General features: G+C 39.1%; 1 protein-coding gene across 1 annotated transcript in view; it reads right to left on the bottom strand.

Annotated features, from left to right (window-relative positions):
• The window catches only part of DIPK1A (divergent protein kinase domain 1A), a 119,368-nt gene that overhangs the window by 3,950 nt on the left and 94,043 nt on the right, over positions 1-21,375 (bottom strand). Inside the window, exon 3 of the mRNA XM_004263027.4 lies at positions 6,988-7,095. Within this exon, the coding sequence (XP_004263075.1) occupies positions 6,988-7,095 (108 nt within the window). The remainder of the gene's footprint in view (positions 1-6,987; positions 7,096-21,375) is intronic.

Below are 21,375 nucleotides of genomic sequence, written 5' to 3'. Positions count from 1 at the left end.
TTTATTAAATTGTAAAATATCAAAAATAGAAAATTTACCATCTTAACTATTTTTAACATACAGTTCAGTGGTATTAGATTCATGAGGTTGTGCTACCATCACCACCATCTGTCTCCAGAACTCTTTTCATTTTGTAAAATTGAAACTCTCTACTCCCTGTTCCCCTTCTTCCCCCAGCCCCCAGCTCATCACCAGTCCACTTTCTGTCTTTATGATTTTGACTACTCAGTCTAAGTATCTCATATAAGTGGAATCATACAGAATCTGTCCTTTTGTGACTGGCTTATTTCATAATGTCCTGAAGGTTTATCCACATTGTAGCATGTATCACAATTTCCTTCCTTTTTAAAGCTGAATACTATTACATTGTAGGAATATCCCACATTTTGCATTTCCTTTCATCCACTGATTGACACTTGGGTTGCTTCCATGTTTTAGCTATTGTGAATATTATGAACATGGATATACAAATATCTCTTCGAGATCCTGATTTCAATTCTTTTACATATATACCCAGAAGTGGAATTTCTGAATCATAGGGTCATGCTACTTTTAATTTTTTGAGGAGCTGCCAACCTGTTTTTCTCAGCGGCTACACCATTTTACATTCCCACCAACAGTGGATTCCAGTTTTTCTGCCTTATTGCCAACACTTGTTATTTTCTTTTTTTTTTTTCCAGAATAAACTCACAGTTTTATTTTACTGAGCAATGCTTGTCCTGCGTTGTTTTTACCACTTGTCAATATTTCACACTCTCTATACAATCAGAAAATGATTCCAAGGACACGTAGCAATCCTTCTTTTCTGGTTTTTTTGATAGTAGCCATCCTGATGGGTGTGAGGTGGTATCTCACCGTGTGCTTTTTTTTTCTTAGTTCTCCGACCATGTAACGAACCCACGCGTCGGCAGTGAAAGTGCAAAGTCCTAACCACTGTACTGCCAAACAATTCCCTAATTGTGGTTTTGATTTGCATTTCCCTAATGACCAGTGATGCTGAGCATCTTTTCATGCACTTATTGCACATCTGTATACCTTTTTTCGAGAATGAATCCGGCTGTTTGTTTTTTTGTTGTTGAGTTTTAGGAGCCCTCTATATAGTCTATATATTAATCCCTTATCAGATATATGATTTGCAAATATTTCCTCCCATTCTGTGAGCTTCTTTTTTATTCTACTGATATTGTCTTTTGATGCACAATATTTTAAAATTTTCATGAAGTACAATTTGTCTATTTTTTCTTTTGTTGCCTGTGGCTTTGGAGTCATATGCAAGAAATAATTGCCAAACCCAATGACACGAAGCTTTTGCCCTATGTTTTCATCTAAGAGTTTTATTTTTTATTTTTCAAAATATTTATTTATTTATTTATCTGGTTGTGCCAGGTCTTAGTTGCGGTAGGAGGGCTCCTTAGTTGCAGCATGCATGTGGGATCTAGTTCCCTGACCAGGGATCGAACCCGGGCCCCCTGCATTGGGAGCACAGAGTCTTAACCACTGTGCCACTAGGGGAGCCCCTAAGAGTTTTATAGTTTTAGTTCTTACCATTAGATCTTTGATCCATTTTGACTTAAATTTTGAGAATGGTGTTAGGTAAGGGTCCACCTTCATTCTTTTGCATGTGTATATCCAGCTTTCCCAGTACTATCTGTTGAAAAGACAGTCCTTTTCCTATTGAATGGTCTTAGCACCCTTGTCAAAAATCATTTGAGGGACTTCCCTGGTGGCACAGTGGTTAAGAATCTGTCTGCCAATGCAGGGGACACGGGTTTGATCCCTGGTCCAGGAAGATCCCACATGCCGCGGAGCAACTAAGCTCACGAGCCACAACTACTGAGCCCATGTGCTGCAACTACTGAAGCCTGCATGCCTACAGCCCGAGCTCCGCAACAAGAGAAGCTACTGCAATGAGAAGCTCATGCACCGCAATGAAGAGTAGCCCCTACTCGCTGCAACTAGAAAAAGCCCGTGCGCAGCAACAAAGACCCAATGCAGCCAAAAAAAAAAAAAGAATCATTTGACCATATATGTGAGGGCTCTCTGTTCTATTCCATTAGTCTATATATCCGTCCTTATTCTACTACCACATTGTTTGATTACTGCAGCTTTACAGTAAGATTTGAAATCAGGAAGTGAGTCCTCCAGCTTTCTGGTATTTTTTTCAGGATTGTTTTGGCTATTTAGGGTCCCTTGAGATTGCATACGAATTTTAGGACTTTTTCTATTTCTGCAAAAAATTGTCTTTGGGATTTTGCTCAGGATTGCACTGAATCTTGATCATGCTGGGTAACATTAACATCTTAAAAATATTGTCTTCCAATCTATGAACATGGGATGTGATTACATTTATGTCTTTAATTTCTTTCAGCAATGTTTTGAAGTTTTCACTGTACAAGTCTTTCACCTCCTTGGTTAAGTTAGTTCCTAAGTATTCTTCTTGATGCAATTATAAATGCAATGGTTTTCTTAATTTCTTTTCTGGGTTGTTCATTGTTAGTGTATAGAAATGCAATTGATTTTTGTGTGTGGACTTTGAATTCATTTATTAGTTCTAATGATTTTTTTGTGGAATCTTTAGGTTTTTCTACAAATAAGATCATATCCTCTGTCAACAGGGATAATTTTACTTTTTCCTTTCTCATCTGGATACCTTTTATTTCTTTGTTTAATTGATCTGGCCAGAACTTCCAGTACTATGTTGAATGGAAGTGGTGAAAGTGGGCATCCTTGCCTTGTTCTTAGATGAAAAGCTTTCAGTCTTTCACTATTGAGTATGATGTTAACTGTGGGTTTTTCACGTAAGTGTTTTTAGTATGTTGAGGTAGTTGCCTTCTACTCCTAGTTTGCTGTGTGTTTTTATCATGAATTTTGTCAAATGCCTTTTCTGCATCAATTGCGATGATCCTTTTTTTCTCCTTCATTCTGTTTATTTGGTGTATTACACTGCTCAATTTTCATATGTTGAACCAGCAAAAGTTAATAAGGATTAATGTGGGACTTCCCTGGTGGTCCACTGGCCAGTGGTTGGGACTCTGAGCTTCCACTGCAGGGGGCATGGATTTGATCCTTGTTTGGGGAACTAGGATCCTACATGCCTCATGGCGCAGCCAATAAAAAGAAGGACTGGTGCTAGCTCTTCTTTAAATGTTTGGTAGAATCTACCAGTGAAGCCCACACGTGCAGGGCTTTTCTTGTTGGGAGGCCTGATTACCAATTCAGTCTCCTTACTAGTTATAGGTCTATGCAGATTTTCTATTTCTTAGTAGGTTTTGTGTTTCTAGGAATTTGCCCATTTCATCTCGATTATGCAATTTGTTGGTGTACAATTGTTCACTGTACTCTCATATAATCTTTTTTATTTATGTAGAACTGATAGTAATGTCCCCGCTTCATTTCTGATTTTAGTTATTTGAGTCTTCTCTGTTTCTCAGTCCATCTAGCTAAAGGTTTGTCAAATTTTGTTGACCTTTTCAAAGAACCAACTTTTGGTTTCATTGATTTTCTTTATTATTATTTCTTTATTATTGTTTTTCTATTCTCTATTTCCTTTATCTCTGCTGTAATCCATAGTATTTCCTTCCTTCTGCTAGGTTTGGGTTTAGTTTGCTCTTCATTTTATAATTCCTTATGTTGTAAAGTTTGATTGTTTATTTGAGATCTTTCATATTTCTAATATGTTTATAGATGTAAATATAATTTTTAAAAAGTCAAATTACACAGAAAGATAAAAGGAAAAGTTCTACACCCATTTCTCTAATTCCCAGAATCAGTCACTATTAACTATCTAGCTATTTATCAAACTAACATTATATGGTGCTTTACTCTGTGCTACAGTCTACTAATTTATCTTACTCCCTATAACAACCTTATGCAGTAGATACTATTATTATCCTGATTTAACTGATAGAAAAACTGAAGCAGAAAGAAGTGAAGCAGCATGATGAAGGGAATACAATAGTGGCAAAGCCAACATATTAACCCAGGCAGTCTAATCATGCTTATATATAAAAACCAAATATGACCATATTAATTGGTAATAATATTAATCACTCCTCTGCGTCAAACCCTCTAATTCAATCAGAAGAAAGTCCTAAGCCCTTTTCATTGTCTGCTAGGCTTCTTATGAGCTGGCCTGCTTCTCCAACCTGATCTTTACCACTTACTCCCTGGGTCTCTATATCCCATCTACATGTGTCTTCTCTATGTTCCTTGAACCTATCAGCATTATTCCTGTTTCACGACCTCCTTCATTTGCTGTTGGTTTTGCCTGGAATGCACTCTCACCTATCTTCATACGGCTGGTTCCTTCACATCATTCAAGTCTCAGCCCAGATGTCACTTTAGGGAGGCCTTCCCCAACCCCCTACCTAAAATAGATCCCTCTTCCATCACAGGTCACTCTCTAACCCATGACCCCATTTTATTTTCTTCACAGCCCTTACCAATGTCTGAAATGATCTTATATCTTTTTTAAATTTTTACTTATTTATTTATCTATTGGCTGCGTTGGGTCTTTGTTGCTATGCGCGGGCTTTCTCTAGTTGCAGCGAGCAGGGGCTACTCTTCGTTGCAGTGCACTGGCTTCTCATTGCAGTGGCTTCTCTTGTTGCAGAGAATGGGCTCTAGGCGCGCGGGCTTCAGTAGTTGTGGCTCGTGGGCTCTAGAGTGCAGGCTCAGTAGCTGTGGTGCACGGGCTTAGTTGCTCCGTGGCATGTGGGATCTTCCCGGACCAGGGATCAAACCCGTGTCCCCTGCATTGGCAGGCAGATTCCTAACCACTGCACCACGAGGAAGTCCTTGAAATGATCTTATTTCTTTATCGACTCTTTTATCATCTGTCCTCTTTCACATGAAACATAAGGCATATGAGGCCAGAGGCTTTGTCTGTCTTATTCCCCATGGTCTCTCCCAGTGCCTTAAGCAGTACCTAGCACATAGTAGATACTCAAATATTGGACTTTATTTCAGAAATCCTCTTAAACATGGCTAGTAGTGTAGACTTAAAATCTATTTAAAATTTCTATAAAATGAATTGAGTATTTATATTGGAAATTTAGAAATAATTTGAAGAAAAAAGATGAACATAAAAATCATGCAATATTCCACTGCCCAAGGATAACCAGTGTTGATTGTTTTTTCTTTATAAATTTATTTATTTTATTTATTTATTTTTGGCTGCATTGGGTCTTCGTTGCTGCATGCAGGTTTTCTCTAGTTGCAGCAAGTGGGGGCAACTCTTCGTTGCAGTGCAAACCTGCTCTGCAAGTTTCTTAACCTTGTGACCTCTCTTGCCTCAGTTTCTTTAACAATAAAATGGAAATAATGATAATACCTCTTTCATAGGGAGGTTGTGAGGATCAAAGAGAAATACATGAAAAGTTCTTAGAACAATGTTGACATATAGAAAACAATATAACAAACACCTGTGTACCTACTATCTTCACAACAGACCTTAACCTTTTGCCATATTTGCTTCATTTTTTAAAAACATTTATTTTATTTATTTTTGGCTGTGCTGGGTCTTCATTGCTGCACGCGGGCTTTCTCTAGTTGCAGCGAGCAGGGGCTACTCTTCATTGTGGTGCGCGGGCTTCTTATTGCGGTGGCTTCTCTTGTTGCAGAGCATGGGCTCTAGGCATGCAGGCTTCAGTAGTTGTGGCACGTAGGCTCAGTAGTTGTGGCTCGCGGGCTCTAGAGTACAGGCTCAGTAGCTGTGGCACATGGGCTTAGCTGCTCCGTGGCATGCGGGATCTTCCCGGACCAGGGCTCAAACCCATGTCCCCTGCATTGGCAGGCGGATTCTTAACCACTGTGCCACTAGGGAAGTCCCTAGGAAGTGTTTTTAAAAAGATTTAAAAAGAAAGTGCTAGAAGGTTGATTGCACTTGCTTTTACCTTAGGATATCGTGCTACTTAAGAAATTGCTTAGAGATCTGTTCTAGAATCTATTAATAACTAGTGATGGAAGCTATCAAGTTATATCTTTCCAATGGATTTTAACTTTTTTAAAAAATAAATTTTATTTATTTAGGCTGCATTGGGTCTTCATTGCTGCGCACGGGCTTTCTTTAGTTACAGCAAGCGGGGGCTACCCTTCGTTGTGGTGCGTGGGCTTCGCATTGTGGTGGCTTCTCTTGTTGCGGAGCACAGGCTCTAGGCGCGCGGGCTTCAGTAGTTGCGGCATGCGGGCTCAGTAGTTGTGGCTCATGGGCTCTAGAGCGCAGGCTCAGTAGTTGTAGCGCACAGGCTTAGTTGCTCCACGGCACGTGGGATCTTCTTGGACCAGGGACTGACCTGTGTCCCCTGCATTGGCAGGCGGATTCTTAACCACTGCGCCACCAGAGAAGTCCCGGTTTTGATGTTTTGTTGTATTTTCTTCTAGCACAATGGTGTCCTATTGTTTTAATTTATATTTCTTTGATGATAGGTGAGGTAGAACTTTTTTTTCATTATGCTTATCAGCTATTTATAGTTCTTCTTTTGTGATTTAGCTCATCCTGTCCTCTGCCCATACCTCTAGTTTAATTCTTCATTCAGGTATGAGCTCAAATTTTATCTTAGAAAGGTCCTCCCTGTTCACCTCTTCTAAAGCATATTTCTACCCTCACCATCCCCTACATTTTTCATCAACCCACCCTGTGTACAACCTATATAAAACACACTACGTTCTGTAATTTCCTTGCTTATTTATTTATCTATCAACTGTTTATGTTCCCCATCCCTCTGGAATAATGTGACTCACAGGGAAGTTATCTTATCTATCTTAATCACCACTATTTTCCTAATAACTAAAACAGTGTCTGGAACATGCTGGGAATAGGGGATTTATAAACATCTGTTGGATGAGTGAATCAACGCATGCACAATTGAAGTATTTAAAATGTCCTAAAGTTCTAGTTCAAGAATGCTCTTAACAATGCTTTAATTTAGTTTAAGGTAAAATCAGAGAGCACCATAAATCTGGACTGTTTATTCATAATGTCCATACCTGATTGTTGGGCTTGGTCGATAAGCATTTTCCAAAGTAAAGAGTTTCTGTGACACAAAGGCTATTACATGCGGGCCCATCAATAACTCCAGTCTTGTACTTGTCACACTAAAAACCAGGAAATAGAAAAGTAGTTAATAGAAAAATGTTCTTAAGAAGAAACATTAAAATATTTTCAAATTAAGCAATTGACAAAGGATTAATCTCCAAAATATACAAACAGCTCATGCAGCTCTATGTCAAAAAAAACAACAACCCAATCAAAAAATGGGCAGAAGATCTAAATAGACATTTCTCCAAAGAAGATATACAGACTGCCAACAAACACATGAAAGAATGCTCAACATCACGAATCATCAGAGAACTGCAAATCAAAACTACAATGAGATATCACCTCACACCAGTCAGAATGGCCAACATCAAAAAATCTACAAACAGTAACTGCTGGAGAGGGTGTGGAGAAGAGGGAACCCTCCGGCACTGTTGGTGGGAATGTAAATTGATACAGCCACGATGGAGAACAGTATGGAGGTTCCTTAAAAAACTAAAAATAGAATTATCATACGATCCAGCAATCCCACTCCTGGGCACATATCCGGAGAAAACCATAATCTGAAAAGATACATGCACCCCAGTGTTCACTGCAGCACTATTTACAATATCCAAGACACGGAAGCAACCTAAATGTCCATCGACAGAGGAATGAATAAAGAAGATGTGGCATATATATAATGGAGTATTACTCAGCCATAAAAAATAATGAAATAATGCCATTTGCAGCAACATGGATGGACCTAGAGATTATCATACTAAGTGAAGTAAGTCAGAAAGAGAAAGACAAATGTCATATGATATCACTTACATGTGGAATTCAAAAAAAAGATACAAATGAACTTATTTATAAAACAGAAACAGTCTTACAGATATCAAAAACAAACTTATGGTTACCAAAGGGGACAGAGGGGGGAGGGATAAATCAGGAGTTTGGGATGAACACACACACACTACTATATATAAGATAGATAACCAACAAGGACATACTGTATATAGCACAGGGAACTCTACTCAATATTCTATGATAACCTTTAAGAGCAAACAATCTAAAAAAGAATATATGTATATGTATAACTGAATCACTTTGCTGTACACCTGAAACTAACACATTGTAAATCAACTATACACCAAGAAAATTAAAATTAAAAAAGAAAAAACATATTAAAGACACCATAAAGAGATATCTATATTCTTTAAGAGAAAGTCCTATGATGAAAAGAATTCAGGCTTTGGATTGGGACAGATTTGGATTTGAATACAAGCTCTGCTCCTTACTAGCTATATAATGATGAGAGATCTTGTTGTGACTAGGGTGTGCATAGAATTTTGAAACTGTTTTTCCCACTTAGCGTGGCCTGAGGTGGTATGGTACCTACTCTCTGTGAGAAGGTAGGCATTCAATTTTTAAAAACGGCTCAATTTTAAAATAAAAAATAAAGTTTTAAATACCAAAATATTTTAAAATAACAAAATTAAGTCACGTCTGTCATCTTGTCATCTTTGATATTGCCCCCAAAAAAGAAAAAGATGGAAATTCCCTGGCAGTGCAGCAGTTAGGACTCTTAGCTCTCACTGCCGAGGGCCTGGGTTCAATCCCTGGTCAAGGAACTACGATCCTACAAGTCAAGTGGCACAGCCGAAAAAAAAAAAGGAAACCAGACGCTTTGACAAAATAAGGTATCAGTGTAACCCTAAGGCACAATAAATGAGGATGGCCTGCAAAATACAGTGAAAATTACAGCAGAGTACAGAAGGATGCTGAGATTAAATACCTGCTGTGACCTCACTTCTCAGACAAAGTTGGCAGAGCACTAAATAGGTGGTACACCAGAGGAACAGAACCATCACTCTGGTTTGCAATGAAAGTTTAAGGGGCACAAGCTGTGGGAACTTCCAAGGACTCTATCTGGCATTGTAAAGTAGCGGGGCAAGGCAGTGCTGATTGATAAAATCCTTAAAAATGTTATCTATGTTGGAGGCAGTCTGTAAATAAACTAAGCATTGGGAGAGACTATATTATGAGCATCTCTGTAGTTGCTGGGGAGATAGCCTAAACCAATCTGTGTGAGTGTCTCCATCTCATCTTTTCTTCTCTTTTACCCCCCCCCACACACACACAAACTCTGGGCCACAGAAGTTTCACCACTTGCTCATTTCACTGTCCCAGTTGATTCTTGCAAATAGTGGTTGAAGAACTCCTTCCATTCAGTAATGAGTAATACTCAAAAGAAACAAGCAGGAGATCTATACAGCAAATGTACAAGGAAAAGGAGGAAAGGAATAGGAAAAGGACATGTCAAATAAAGAAATTTTCCAGAAAAATACTGCCATGAAGCACACCAAACATACTGTTATGAATTCAAAGGACTTAATGAAACAGTTTAAAATAATGTCTCAAAGCAGAAGACATAATGAGAGACAAAAGAAGTAAATGTAAAATAAGCAAGCAGAACTCAAAAATTAAGAAAAAGAAAAAAATCGAAGAAATTAAAGTCACATTATGAATGGGGAAAAAAGGGGGGGCAGACAAAAATAACAACATAGTAAGACTTATGAGGGCTAGGTTGAAAAAGTGAGCAAAATGAAATGGAAATTTAAAAAGAACTAAAAAGAATTTGAGATAAAATTATAGATATAGAAGACAAAGGATATCCAGCATGTCCACGGGAGGGAGAATAGAACACGTAGAAAAGAAAAAATAATCAAAGTAGAATTCAAGAGAACTTCATGTAAGTGAGAGAAGTCTTTAATCTACAGATTGAAAGGATACACACTGTCCCAAGGAAACTGACACAGAATGACCCCTGTGACATATCCCATTGAATTTTACTGGACTTCAAAAATAAATAATTCTTTGAACATCCAGGCAAAAAGATCAAGACACTTTTAAGGGGAAATAAATCAGATTGGCCTCAGATTTCTCCATAGTCACATTCAAAGGTAGATAACAGTGGTGCAATGCCAGCAAAGTCTGAGAAAGGAAGTGTGACCTGCCTGTGTCCTAATTTTCTCATTTGTAAAAGGGGATGTACCTACTACTTGATTTATAGCATTATTATGAGCTATAATGGTTTAATGAGGATAGATCACTTGTGATTTCAATAAATGCTCAAAATAGCTCTTTTTATTCTCCATAGCCAAACTTTCTTACAGGTAAAAGGTGTTAAATGTTTTTGAACATGTAAGGATCAGAAGATAGAATTCCCATTAGCAACTCTTGAAGAACTATTAGAGAATGAATTTTAGGCAACCAAGAGATGAACAGAGAAACTGAACATGTAAGCCAGTTGAAATGTAGGACTGGGATGAAAACAACTGTGGAAATCTATTTCATAATAATTGTTAATATAGTATATGGTAGTTACTAGATACTTACCATGTGTCAGGCACTGTTCCAGTGCTGTACTTTTATTATGACAATAGCCCTGTGAGGTAGAACCTATTGTTATAGCCATTGTAAAAATAAGGAAACAGAAATAGCTATTAAGTAACTTGCTCAAGCTACAAAATGATAAAGCCAAGATTCCAACCTAGGCAGTCTGGTTCCAGAGCTCCTTCTCTTAATCACTACTATATATTGTTCAGAATGTTAATATTATAAATTATACCAGTAAAAGTAATAAAATTAACAAGAACCAAGAAGGAGAGATGGAAGATGAGAGATGGCAAAAGGATGTTGATTTCCTTACCTTTATTATTTTTTAAATGTTTATTTTATTTATTTATCCCCCCGCCCCCTTTTTTTTGGTTGAGTTGGGTCTTAGTTGAGGCACATGGAATCTTTGTTGAGGCATGCAGGATCTTTTTGTCACGGCACGTGGTCTGCTCGGGTTTCTCTCTAGTTGCAATGTCCGGCTTCTCTCTAGTTGTGGCACGCGGGTTCCAGAGCACATGGGCTCGGTAGTCTGTGGCACGGGGTCTCTCTCGTTGAGGCACACGAGCTCAGTAGTTGTGGCATGCGGGCTTAGTTGCCTGTGGCATGTGGGATCTTAGTTCCTCGACCAGGGATCGAACCTGCGTCCACTGCACTGGAAGGTGGATTATTTACCACTGGACCACCAGGGAAGTCCCTGATTTCCTTATCTTTAATATCCAAGGTGAAAAGATAATATTGGGCTTCCCTGGTGGCAGAGTGGTTAAGAATCTGCCTGCCAATTCACGGGACACGGGTTTGAACCCTGGTCTGGGAAGATCCCACATGCTGCGGAGCAACTAAGCTCGTGCACCACAACTACTGAGCCTGTGCTCTAGAGCCCACGAGCCACAGCTACTGAAGCCCAGGAGCCAAAACTAGTGAAGCCTGCGCAACTAGAGCCCATGCTCCGCAACAAGAGAAGCCACCGCAATGAGAAGCCCGCGCACCACAACGAAGAGTAGCCCCCACTCGCCGCAACTAGAGAAAGCCCGCGCGCAGCAACGAAGACCCAACACAGCCAAAAATAAATAAATAAATTTATAAAAAAGATAATATTTATATCTTATAAATCAAATAACAGAGACAGAAGTATATTCAAAAGTATAGAGATGACTAGTTGAAGAACTAATAATAATAATAATTAAAATTAGATGGAGTAAAGGAGATGGGATGGATGGAAGTATAATAATTTTGTCATTGCTTGTAGTGGGGAATAAATAGATATGGTCTAAAGCAATAAAGGATAAAGTATACTTTTAAAAGTTATAGTATAAGGCTAACCACTAGAAGAGCTAAAATCTGAACACAAACCTTCCTAAATTATCAAAAGGAACACGTGTAAAACACAGAAATATACACCCTCTAGAGAAAGATACAAACCAAATGAATCCTTAAAAACAAAGTAGGTTATAAAATGTGATACAGAACTAAGACATATCTATAAATGTCAATGGGATAAGCTTACCTATTATAAGAAAAATATCTTTAGAAAACAATGTCAAAAAAGTTGAAAATAAAAGATGGTACAGGTATACCAGCCAAATGAAAAGAGAAAAGTTAAGCCACAATGTTATACCAGATGAGGTTGAATTTTGGGAGGTGTGGGGGGGAGCATTAAAAAGGCAAAAAAGAAAAGCTCTTTATAATGCTAAAACATATAATCCACAATGAAGATATTACAATACTACAGTCATGAATTTCTATTAAGAATAAAGTAACATCAAAATTGATTCAGTGAAATCTATAAGAAATAGAAAAAGAAATAAACAGAAAGGCATTAGAAGTAGGAGACCCTAAATCGCTTTTCTTAGTCTACGACAGATAAAAAATTTACAAAAAAAGATACAGAAGAACTCAATAATCTAATAAGGTAGATCTAATTGCCCTGAGAACAAACAGACCTTTTCAAAAGCCCGTGGCACATTTACAAAATTACACCAAAACCTCCATACATTCCACTAAGTAGATATGGCAGAAGCAGTATGCTCCAATCACAATATGATTAAAATTTGAAATTAACAAAAAATCTATCTGGAAAATTTTAAATATTCTTTTAATTCTTGAGTCAAAGAGAGAGCCTAAAATGAAATGTTAAGCAACTGGGAAATAAAAAATAATAATAAAAACAATTTAGGGACTTGCCCGGTGGCGAAGAGGTTAAGAATCCGCCTGCCAAAGCAGGGGACACGGGTTCGATCCCTGGTCCGGGAAGATCCCACATGCTGTGGCGCGACTAAGCCCGTGCGCCACAACTACTGAGCCCACGTGCCACAACTAGTGAAGCCCATGCACCTAGAGCCCGTACTCTGCAACAAGAGAAGCCACTGCAATGAGAAGCCCGCACACTGCAACAAAGAGTAGGTCCCACTCGCCGCAAGTAGAGAAAGCCCACTCTTAGCAACAAAGACACAATGCAGCCAAAAATAAATAAATACATTTATTTAAAAAAAATGTTTTTAAATATCAGAAACTAAAGCTAAAACTAATGATAAAATTAAAAAACTAGAGAAGAATGCAAAGTCTTAATTACATTGGCTGTGTTTCTGTAACTGAGAGAATTCCTCTAATCTTCATCTCCTATTCTCTGCTTTAGATCTTCTTGTTCTTTTCTGGTTTCTGCAATTACCTTTTGTTTGCTCTTTCTCAGAATTTTCCCTGTCTGTCTGGTTCTCTTAGTCTGATGACATTATGCTGCTCATAGATCAATCTTGCCCACTTCTGGCTCTTGGGACAATGCAACCTATTAGAGGGTTGCAATGACTGGGCTTCCAATGATTGGGCTTCCTCTTGTGTGGGATAGGGGCTGAGGATAATTTCTTGAGCCCTTCACTTTGGGGGCATAAATTTCTCATGATCCCAAGCAAATAACCAAAGCACAGTGGGCTCTGGTAATTATTCAATACTTGGAAAGGCCAGCACAGGCTCCTCAGACCTGCCCACCGGGTCCCCCTTCCAACACTTGCCACAGTTTGCTCTGAGGATAAGGATAGCCCAGATAAGATCGAGAGTCCTGCCCATGTGTAGAGTTAAATACCAATACCTATGTTGCCCTTCAGCTATCACTAGCAGAAGCTCCTGGGTGAGCCCTTGACCATGCCACCTTTCTCCTTTAGACTGGGTTGCAACCAAGAATATTAGGTTTCATCTTCATAGGAGGAGCAGAGCAATCTAGTTCCTGGACTCAAGTTTGTGAGGGACTACACGGGGAGATGCTCAATACTTTCTTGCCCAGGTCAACCTCTGGGGATTTTTAGGAAATGCAGAACCATCTGTTTCATATCAGGTGGTCAGCGATTTCATTGGCATGTTTCTTCACTGAGGCAAAGGTGGTGGGACTTCTTGGGCCTCACTCAGAAGTGAAACCTCCTGTAGGTATAGTTTAGGGTTTCTAAGGATTTTAGATAACATAGACCAATTTGCTGACAACAAATAAATAAGAAATCAACAAAAAAAATAATGTAAAAATAGACACAGACATGTTTGGAAACAAAACAGCACATCTCTAAATAACTTCTGGGTTAAAGGAGAAGTCACAAGGGATATGCAGAATATTTAGAACTGAACAACAACAAAGGTATACATATGAAAACTTGTGGGATATGGCTAAAGCAGTTCTTAGAGGAAAATTTACAGCTTTAAATGCAATGATGAAAAAATAAAAGACTGAAATAAATAGTAAACATTCAACAAAAGATGTTTTAAAAAATCACAATAATAACAATAAGAGAATAAACCAACCTCCAGAAGAAGAAGGAGGAGGAGGGGGAGAGTGAGGGGGAGAGGGGAGGAGTAGGAAGAGATGAAACAGCAGAAATTAATGGGAGGGACTTCCCTGGTGGCACAGTGGTTAAGAATCCGCCTGCCAATGCAGGGGACACGGGTTCAATCCCTGGTTCGGGAAGATCCCACATGCCACAGCTAAGCCCGTGCACCACAACTACTGAAGCCTGCGTGCCTAGAGCCCATGCTTTGCAACAAGAGAAGCCACCACAATGAGAAGCCACCACAATGAGAAGCCTGTGCACCCCAATGAAGAGTAGCCACCGCTCACCGCAACTAGAGAAAGCCCACAGGCAGCAACAAAAACCAACGCAGCCAAAAATAATTAAATAAATTAATTAATTTTTTTTAAAAAAAATTAATGGGAAAAAAAAAGATCAGCAATGCCAAAAGCTAGTTCTTTGAAAACTTTAACAAAAGAGATAAACCTTTAGCAAGACTGATCACTGAGAAACTGAGGATGCACAAATAAAGATTATCAGGATAGAAAGGGTAGTGCTAGTGAATAATGTAAACAACTCTGGCAATGCATTTAAAATGAGCAATACGTCTAAAACAATAATAAAAAGTGATACCAGAATAGAAAATCTAAGACTAATAAACATTAAAAAAAATTAATCAATAACAAAAAATCTTTCCCTCTAAAAATATCAGGCCAAGGTATAGTCTAGGAGGACTTCAAGGTGCCATCCAGGATGCAGTGCTGTTTGTAAGGGTGGAAAATGATTAATAACATAAATGTCCATCACCAGGAGAATGGCTGAGTAAATTGTGGTATCTTCATACAATGCAATACTATACAGTAATTAAAATGAAAGAACTCAGCCTATGCATACCAACACAGAAAAATGCTGAAAACATAATATCAAGTGGAAAATGTTGCAGATTGGTATGTGCAGTTTAGTGTCATTTATTAAAGTTTAGAAACATGCAAAGCAATACTATATATTGTTTATGTACCCATAAACAATTAGTGAAAGTATGAAAACATGATGGTAAGAACTCACACCAAATTCAAGATGGTGTTTATCACTGGGGAGGAGGAAGGAGAATACCAGGGAGGGTAAAGAGAGCTTAACTGCACTGCCGTGTTTTTTCTTTTTAAAAATGAAGTAGGGGCTTCCCTGGTGGCACACTGGTTAAGAATCCGCCTGCCAATGCAGGGGACACGGGTTCGAGCCTTGGTCAGGGAAGATCCCACATGCCGCAGAGCAACTAAGCCCGTGTGCCACAACTACTGAGCCTGCGCTCTGCCACAAGAGAAGCCACCGCAATGATAAGCCCGCGCACCGCAATGAAGAGTAGCCCCTGCTCGCGGCAACTAGAGAAAGCCCGCGCGCAGCAACGAAGACCCAGCTCAGCCAAAAATAAATAAATAAAATAAATTTTTTAAAAAAATGAAGCAAATATGGCAAAAGGTTAAGGTCTGTTATGAAGATAGTAGGCACACAGGTGTTTGTTATATTGTTTTCTATATGTCAACATTGTTCTAAGAACTTTTTATGTATTTCTCTTTGATCCTCACAACCTCCCTATGAAAGAGGTATTATCATTATTTCCATTTTATTGTTAAAGAAACTGAGGCAAGAGAAGTCATGAGGTTAAGAAACTTGCAGAGCAGGTTAGTGGTGGTGCTGGCTGAACCCAGATAGTCTGCCTCCAGAGCCTGTGCTTTTAACCACTGAAGTAAAAGAACCAGGATTACTCATCTTGGAGAGCAACATGCAGAGCAGGTTTAATAGTGGTGGGGTCAGATGCCTGTCCCCAGTGCTCCTGCTTAGGGGCCCTGATCACACTCATTCCCTTTGTACAAGCAACTCAAAGTGGGGTCAGGACTTTCACATTTGTTTCCTTGGGATTTTGCATATACTCAAATCGTATAAAAAGCACTTGCTGGATGGATGAATAAATGAAGTGTAGTCTGGGTTTTTATCCAGAAACAGGGCATGCTATTATGAACAACTCCTGGAATAGGACTAATAGAGCTATCCACTTTAACTGTCCTGATCTTTGGCTCCTGCATCCTAAAGCACATTCTATCTGCAACTCTGCCCAAGGTCAAGATTTAAACATGGCCCTTTCTACCACACCTGTCTTCCAGTGAATAATCCTGAGGCTGTATTATTTCCTTCCTGAGCCAATATTCTCCTCCCTTCTTTTCTTGTATTCCCAAATCTAACATCATTTACGTTCACATTATCTTCCCTAATACAAAGTAAGATGATTTGAAGGCACAGACATGGTCTTAGTCATCTCTGAATCTCCGCTTCCCTTTAGCACATAGCACAGAGGTTGATATTTAAGCGTCTAATAAATGTTTATTAAATAACCACCATAAAGAACATAGAGGTTTTGATTTTAAAACCTCATTGAGGATAAAATGAATGCTTTTCCATAATATTTAAAACATTTTTTAAAAAAAGGGACAAACCAGTATCTTATTAGCAAGCTGTGAAACAGTGAAGACAAGTCTGGTATTCAGCTACAAGAATCAGATTCCTGTTTTGAGCAAAGGCGCCAAGCCAAGCCTGCATCAAAGAGGTAGTCACAAAGAACAGGCTCTTCAACTTGCGGCTTCTATCACAAACCAAAAGCAAATTTCCCACATGCTTTTATGAAAAGGATGGCCGGCCACATACTGTTTTGTTTTTGTTTTGTCTTGTTTTTAGGCTCGGCCATACACACAAACTATAATCACTGTCAGTAATCTGATATTCTAACTAAAAAGACACAGAAACTATAAAGAATGTTCAACTTTACAATACTCAGCGCAAAACATCAAAGGCTTTATTTCACTATGATTCTACCACACAACCCCCTTTGCTTGTACATACCTCATAGTACCAGAAGATGGCACTCTTCAGCTACATTTTACAAAACCCATTTACGCTGAAGGAATAATTTCATCAACTATGGCAACTGTACCACAAGGGGCGATAACAATGAACAGATGTATAGTAGCAGGTTTTAAATAATTTTCTAAGATCCACGTTCTAAAAATGTATTTCAGACAATCTTATCAATTTCTCCTTATTTAGGAGGAAACACAATAGTTGGGTTCTTTTTTTTTTTTTTTTTTTTTTTTTTGCGGTACGCGGGCCTCTCACTGTTGTGGCTTCTCCTGTTGCGGAGCACAGGCTCCGGACGCGCAGGCTCAGCGGCCATGGCTCACGGGCCCAGCCGCTCCGCGGCATGTGGGATTCTCCCGGACCGGGGCACGAACCCGTGTCCCCTGCATTGGCAGGCGGACTCTCAACCACTGCGCCACCAGGGAAGCCCCATAGTTGGGTTCTTAATTCCTGAAAATTCTCCAAGTCTCTAGTCAGCACCCTCACCCATTCCCTACATCATCTATTTTAAATCAACTTCACCATTCTCTGCACTCTCACTGTATCTTCAACCTCTCATTCTTCCCTTCTCTCCTAACTTCTTTCTCTCGACCATTAACGGTGCTCATCACACTCGGTCTCTTTTCCTCTCTCTCTTCACACATACACACACGCACACATGAACCCTCTCTCTTTTGTTCCCTTCTGTTATAATGTCTGTATTTTATTTTCAGCATATACAGTGTGCTACTTGTGTGTTTGTTTATAGTCCAGGTGCCTCTAATGTCCCAATCAGGAATGCACAGGTGCTTGGCTAGCATTCTAATAAGGTAGTCAGGAAGCCCATGCTCCAGAGGTAGCTGCTGTAAGGGCTTCTACAATATTATCCATACCTTGATAAGGACTGATCCATCTCTGAGATTTTGTTAACTAGCAAATTAGAATTTTAACTGGTGAAATTTGTGGCTAGTTAAATAGCATGGTTAAGTTAGAAATGAACTATCATTGGTGAAATTAAGAGATATGAATTGGCTAAAATAAGAGACATTCCTACTCTTTCACAAAGAGGGTATAAGAACCAGTTGAAGCCATACCTTTATCTTTAGGGAGGTACCCAGAGCTAATCGTTTTACAGCAGAGGTTCTCAACTTCAGGGAGTTTCAGCACAGATCCGTGAACAGTACTGTGCTGCTGGTCCAAGAGACCACATTTTGAGAATCACTGGTTCAGAATTTCTAGTTGCCTGATGCTAATTGTAAGGGTAACAGGAGCTGCCTCTGAAATCTTTCATGAAAGTTGATGGAACACCTAAAAGGCCAGAGTTAGAACTTTAATGAGTTTATAGACTGATTATATGAAATGTTTTGTGACTGCTTATAAATATGTGCTGAATAAATGCCTATGTGTATAGTAGAAATCATTTTCATTATAACCTAGTAAAAAGGTTGTGAGGGAGTAGTTAATGCACCTATATCAAACATTTTCTGTGGCTACCATTATCTTTCAAAACAGAATCTATGGAAGTGTGCATGACCAAACTGGATTAGGTCAGTTTAAAACAATTTCCCAGCCAAAAGGTGGAGGCAGCCCAAGAATCCGTGGATGGATGGATGGATAAACAAAATGTGGTTATATACATACAATGGAATATTATTCAGCCTTAAAAAGGAAGAAAATTCTGACACATGCTACAATATGGATGAACCTTCAGGATATTACGCTAAGTGAAATAAAACTGTCAACAAAAAGACAAACACAGTTGACCCCTGAACAACATGGGGGTTAGGGGCACCAATCTCCTCCCCAGCAGAAAATCTGTGTATAACTTTATATTCAGCCCTCTGTATCTATGGTTCTGCATCCGCAGATTCAACCAACTGCGGTACGTATAATACTGTAGTACATATTTAGTGAAAAAAAATCCACCATAAATTGACCCATGCAGTTCAAATCCATGTTGTTCAAGTGTAACTATACTGTGTGATTCCACTTATGTGAGATCTTTAAGTAGTCAGACTCATAGAAATAGAAGGTAGTTGCCAGGGGCTTGGGGGAAGGGAAAATGGGAAGTTGTTTAAGGGGTATAGAGTTTCAGTTTTGCAAGATGAAAAAGTTATGGAGACTGGCTGCAAAGCAATGTGAATATACCTAACACTACTGAACTGTACAATTAAAAATGGTTAAGATGATCTATGGAAAATAGTATTGGTGTTCCTCAAGAAATTAAAAATAGTACTACTGGGACTTCCCTGGTGGCACAGTTGTTAAGAATCCGCCTGCCAATACACGGAACACGGGTTTGATCCCTGGTCTGGGAAGATCCCACATGCCGTGGAGCAGCTAAGCCCGTGTGCCACGACTACTGAGCCTGCGCTCTAGAGTCCACAAGCCCCAACTACTGAAGCCCGCATGCCTAGAGGCCATGCTCTGCAACAAGATAAGCCACCACAATGAGAAGCCCGGGCGCACCACGATAAAGAGTAGCCCCTGCTTGCGGCAACTAGAGAACGCCCGTGTGCAGCAACGAAGACCCAATGCAGTCTCTAATAAGTAAATTTATATATTAAAAAAAATAGTACTATTATGCGATCCAGCAACCTCACGTCTGGGTATATATCCAAAGGAAACAAAATAATTATTTCAAAGAGATAGCTGTACTTCCTTGTTCATTGCAGTATTATTCACAATAGCCAAGGTTATAGAAACAACTTAAGTGTTTGTGGACAGATGAATGGATAAAGAAAATGTGGTATATAGACACAATGAAATATTATTCAGCCTGTCATTTGCAATGACATGAATGAACCTGGAGGGTATTATGCTAAGTGAAGTAAGCCAGAGAGAGAAAGACAAATACTGCACGGTATCACTCATAAGTGGCATTTGAAAAAAAAAAAGATCAGAGAAACAGAGAGTAGGAAAGTAGTTGCCAGGGGCTGAGAGGGTGGGGGAAATAAGGAGAGGATAGTAAAGGGTACAAACTTTCATTTATAAAATGAATAAGGTCTAAGGCTCTAACGTGTCATAACATGGTGACTATAGCTGATAACACTGTATTGTATAACTGAAATTTGCTAAGGGAGTAGAACTTAATTGTTCCCACACACCAAAAAAGGAAGTATGCTAGGTAATGGACGTGTTAATTAACTCGAGGGAGGGATCCTTTCATAGTGTATATATATGTATGTCAAATCACCACATACTTTAAATATCTTCCAATTTTATTTGTTGATTATATTTCAATAGAGTGGGGACTAAAAGTAATAACAAACTGAGAAACAAACATGGTTAAGAGGGTGTTATGTGGATGTTATCACAATTTTAAAAAATTCAAACCAAACCAAACCAAACCCAAACAACAGATTTCCCAGCACAGTTTCTAGAAACAGTAGTCAAAACTCAATGTCAACACTTATTTCCTGCCATTCAAACTTAATCCAACATATTTTGGCTTTGGACCGTACTATACTCTGAAAATACTTATAACACTTTTTTTTAAACATCTTTATTGGAGTATAATTGCTTTACAATGGTGTGTTAGTTTCTGCTTTATAACAAAGTGAGTCAGCTATACATATACATATATCCCCATATCCCCTCCCTCTTGCGTCTCCCTCCCACCCTCCCTATCCCACCCCTCTAGGCGCTCACAAAGCACCAAGCTGATCTCCCTGTGCTATGTGGCTGCTTCCCACTAGCTGTCTATTTTACATTTGGTAGTGCTTATAACACTTTTGACAATGAACTCTGAATTGCAAATTTCAGTTCTTACATTATTTAACCTCTCTTCAGCATTCGTCCTTGTTGACCACTTTTCTAATGGCTTCTGTCCCCATGTTTTTCTCCTACTTCTCTGGCCACTTGTTCTGAGTCTTTCTGCGGAGTCATTCTCTTCCTTTCTCATAATCATAAATATTGTTTTCCAGGGTTTTGTTCTACTTTCTTTGGGTTCTCTGTATGTCATCATGGGTAACATTTATTTCCATGGCTCTAACAAACCTCTGTCCTTACACAGGCCTTTCTGCTGAGTTAAATATCTAAGTGCTTCCTGGACATCTCCTGTCTCCATCTGGATAACTTACAAGTACTTCACACTCAACCTTCCCCAAACTGAACTCACCATCTCCCGCCTTCCTCTCCCCCAAGGGTTGTTCTCCTTTATTCCCTACCTCATTGAAAGGTGCCATCATCCACTCAGGCATCCAAGGGAGGGAGCAGTGAGTTGTCTTAACCGCCTCCTTCCTCCTCATCCTCCCACATTCAGCTGGTCACCATGTGCTGGCAATCAAATCATTTCCTTAATATCCTTTG

The sequence above is a fragment of the Orcinus orca genome, chromosome 1, assembly GCF_937001465.1.
Source record: "Orcinus orca chromosome 1, mOrcOrc1.1, whole genome shotgun sequence".
Lineage (NCBI taxonomy): Eukaryota > Metazoa > Chordata > Mammalia > Artiodactyla > Delphinidae > Orcinus > Orcinus orca.
Note: the sequence above shows the minus strand (reverse complement) of the source record. Positions and strands in the feature narration are given on the sequence as shown.